Below are 3,827 nucleotides of genomic sequence, written 5' to 3'. Positions count from 1 at the left end.
ATCCAGTATTTAAGTTCAAACAATGGTCCTCACCTGATGAACGGAGTAGATTAAAATATAAAACGTGGTGGCACCCCAAAGCTTTTGTCTTTTACGCAGCTGCGTCAAACAGGTGAGAGTTACTTATGATGGTTGATACTTGGGCTTTCATAAATTCAACTTAAATTAAACCGTCCAAATTACGGGACCTGAGAAAGGTCACCACCTAGAAATTAGATGAAATGAATGATTACGAAATCTGATTAGTGGATATTTGTTTTTAATTTGAATTGAAACAGTTAGCTATTTCTCATTACAACCGTCCATTAAGATATCACGATAGGAATGGTCCATAGGTTTTTTTGTTCCAGCCGTCCCGAAATATTATACATTTCTTTCATATCAATGGAAATTAAAAACGCCTTCTTGAATTGAAACAGCTAGCTATTTCTCATTACAACCGTCCATTAAATCTCAACCAATCATCCATTCAGAAAACCAAATCTGTAGTAGGTTGACGATTTGGACGGTCGTGATTAACTTATGTGCCCACCAATACAACTTTCCAAGTCCGCGTATCAACCATCACGCACTGTCAGAGCATCAATGATTCGGTGCATCATCGGAGTTTCCTTACAAAATAAGGAAAACGAAAGACGGACTAATTGGATTAAATAAAAACTATATACGTAGGTATATACATATATCACATAAGGTCTCGTCGACAGGCTCGCCCAATCTACTCGTCCGTATGCCCAAAATGCAATGATCCCGACCGTTCATCTAGATTCTCCCACTGCAGATGGTCCATATATGTGTTAAAAAAGAAGAAGAAGAACTTTCCGATCATCCATATTCCAAACAAATTGACTTCGAAGAAGCAACGGTCCAGAGAATTAATTTCGAACTCACCTAGTATGGACGGTGGTGATCTTTCTTCCCTGTTGACCATATTGGTGATGAACGGCTTGTATATGATATGGTGGGCAGGAGGAGTGAGCAGATTAGACGAGAGTGCATGCATGTAGAGAGCCTTGCTAGCAAACCAACATCCAAGTATATACATGAATCATCAGAAAAGAGAGCATCTGAGCCGGAGAGATGGGACAGCAACGAGGCGGACGGCTCTTGGTGCCGTCAGGCCAAACACGTCGCTCATGTCAAGCTCAGATGGCTTCACCCCATCCGGTAGGCTCCACGTAAAGCAGTGGACAAGCTGGGCCACCGCCAGCTCCAAGGCGTAGAGGCCCAACTGCATGCCGGGGCAAGAACGCCGGCCCGAGCCGAAGGGTATGAGCTCAAAGTAATTCCCTTTGAAATCGACGTCACCTTCTCCGGCGAACCTGTACGGTTTGAACGCCTCCGGATCCTCCCAGGCCGTCCTATTCCTCCCTATGGCCCACACGTTGATCGTGACACGGGTGCCGGCAGGGATCGAGTAGCCAGCAATCTTCGCATCCTCTGCCGTCTCATGGAGGAGGAGAGGGATAGGAGGGTGGAGGCGGAGTGTCTCCTTCACCGTGCATTTTAGGTATGTCAGCTTATCGAGGTCGCTCTCATGCACCTTGCGATCCAATCCCACTACATCGGCAAGCTCATCCTGCAGCTTCTTCATCTCTTCTGGATGCTTCATCAGCTCTGCCATGGCCCACTCGATGGCCGATGCCACCGTTTCGGTGCCGCCAAATATCACGTCCTAACATACAACATACACCAACCATTTGAAAGAGAGAATATAAATAAATATATGTAGGCTGATTGTTTGCTGATCTAGACCATTGAGCTTGTGGGTCCCATCATGGATGGACCATGCCCAAAGAACCTCCTCAGTCCTAGAACTCCGACGTCTCAATTATCATCATGCAATTGCAAACACATGGTTTGGAATAAAGACACCAACCATCCAAATTCAATGGAAAAAAGGCCAAAGACGGGTGGTTAGGATCATGGTTCATCTAACAATGGACCCCACATGCACAAACTCCGTACACAACGTTCAAGTTCCATATTGTTATTTACCATTATAATAGCCTTGATGTTATCTCTTGTGAGTCTTAAGGAACCTTGAAGATCGTCAGCCTCGCCAGTGCGGCTTCCTTGATCATTGCCAAAGAATGCGAGTAGATCGTCTACCATGTCAGTATCTTCTTCTTCTATATTCGCCATGGCCGTCTTCTTTTTCTTCTTCTCCATGTGTTCATCGATGATATTGTCTATGAACCTGTCCAGCGACCCCCGAGCCCTGGCGAGTCTCTTGTTAAATCCCTGTGGGTCGAACCAACCAAAGCAACGAATGAAATCCGCAATATTGAAGGCACCCATGAGTTTAGAGAACTCCTGCAAGATAGACAAAAGCTCGTCTTGGCCCTCATGTGAATAAGATCCAAAAGCCGCTCGGTATATGATGTTCCGGGTGAGGCTGAAGACATTCTCACCGAGGTTGACACAAGAACCTGGCCTCATGGCAACAGCTCGGACGATTGATTCAACCTCGTCCCGGACAGACGCCCACGACTCGGCGCGCTTGCGGCTGAAGAGCTTCATAACGCAGAGCTTGCGCATCTGGCGCCAGAAGGGCCCGTAGTGGGCGAAGGCCATGTCGGCACGGTCGTAGGTAAGGTAGCGGACAGCGATGGTGGCAGGGCGGTTGGAGAAGAGGTTGTCCTGCACTTGCAAGACCTGACGGGCCATCTCGGGGGTGGAGATGGTGACTGTGTGGAGGAAGCCGAGGCGGAGGTAGAGAAGGCCACCATAGCGATCGGAGAGTTTGGCGAGGCCTCGGTGGGTCAGCTGGTCCAAAATTAGCATGTTGCCAATGATCGGCAGAGGACGTGGGCCCGGCGGGAATGGGCGCTTCTTGTACTGTTTCAGCAGCTGGTAGAAGAAGTAGAGAAATGGAAGAAAGAACAGGAAGAAAATCATGGCTAACTGATGTTGTTGTAGAGAAGGAGGTTCCATTCCTTTTTCTTCTTTTTCTTTCTTAACGATGGAAGGTGGTGGGATGCGTTTGAGCCTTTATACGCGTTCGTGATTTTACAGTCTGAGAGTTGGGAATACTCCGAACGGTTACATGAGTTGTGCTGTGAAGGATAGGAAGGTATGCTTGTTGGGGAAGTGGATTGCGTCTTGCGCCAGTATGTACTGATTGAATGCTTAATGCGAGCTCTGTGGGGCCCACCATGATGTATGGATTTTATCCACGCCGTTCATCAATTTTTAAAAAAATCATTTTACAGTATGAACCCGGAAAGCGGATTGCGTGTCACGACCTGCCTAATTTTTACTGTAAAAAATGGATGGACAGCCTACATAGAACGCATGGCCGCACCGAGCCCTGGACGGAATGTCGTCCAGCGGGACGCAGCCTGCTTCCGCTTGTTGGTGGGCAATTAGAAGTTATTTATATTCTGTCGGAGGCTGATTGCGTCTAACGCCGCCCGTCTCTAGGTGGGAATGGGCAGTAGATTTGAGTGGCCACCGTGATGTATATGTCTTATCTAATCTATCCTGTCAATTTTTTTTTCCCATTTTAGGATATAATTTAAAAAATTAGGCAAGGCTTAAGTGTACCACAAAACATGAAGCAGCGATGATAATAATTCTCACCATTGAAACTTTTCTAAAGCCCACCGTAAAGTTTATTTTCCATCCAACCTATTCATAAAGTTACATATAACTTGATTAATAGAAAAACCAATTATCAGCTCCATTGGCTCCGAGGAAGTTTTCAACGGCAAGAGTTTAATCCCCATTGTCAAGTCCACTTGGGCCTTGTATCTACTTTAACTTTGAACTTATACACTAAAATGATACGAAAATATGAATGTATAGTGTGGATAAGACCCATA

General features: G+C 46.1%; 1 protein-coding gene across 3 annotated transcripts; it reads right to left on the bottom strand.

The window, feature by feature from the left end:
• Positions 1-450: 450 nt before the first annotated feature.
• LOC131252815 (cytochrome P450 84A1-like) lies at positions 451-3,095 on the bottom strand. Of its 3 annotated transcripts, none has more exons than XR_009174696.1 (3): positions 1,999-3,093; positions 892-1,675; positions 451-775 (listed from the first exon to the last, which is right to left on the bottom strand). XR_009174696.1 is itself a non-coding variant. In XM_058253554.1 (3 exons), the coding sequence occupies exons 1-3, from the start codon at positions 2,935-2,937 to the stop codon at positions 1,052-1,054; spliced, it is 1,533 nt and encodes a 510-aa protein (XP_058109537.1). In that variant the 5' UTR covers positions 2,938-3,095; the 3' UTR covers positions 671-1,051. The 3 variants fall into 3 exon arrangements, 2 of the variants coding, with proteins under 2 accessions (XP_058109537.1, XP_058109526.1); XM_058253554.1 differs by having other exon boundaries at positions 671-1,675; positions 1,999-2,052; positions 2,083-3,095; XM_058253543.1 differs by having other exon boundaries at positions 671-1,675.
• Between the last annotated feature and the right edge of the window lie 732 nt (positions 3,096-3,827).

The sequence above is a fragment of the Magnolia sinica genome, chromosome 1 (assembly GCF_029962835.1).
Source record: "Magnolia sinica isolate HGM2019 chromosome 1, MsV1, whole genome shotgun sequence".
In the NCBI taxonomy this organism is placed as follows: domain Eukaryota; kingdom Viridiplantae; phylum Streptophyta; class Magnoliopsida; order Magnoliales; family Magnoliaceae; genus Magnolia; species Magnolia sinica.
This window is presented reverse-complemented; position numbering and strand designations above follow the sequence as displayed.

Excerpts from the sequence above, each read along its gene's own strand:
- LOC131252815 (XM_058253543.1), bottom strand. The coding sequence starts at position 2,937 with ATGGAACCTCCTTCTCTACAACAACATCAGTTAGCCATGATTTTCTTC. Across the intron at positions 1,676-1,998 it reads ACATCAAGGCTATTATAATG|GACGTGATATTTGGCGGCAC; the intron begins GTAAATAACAAT and ends GTTGTATGTTAG.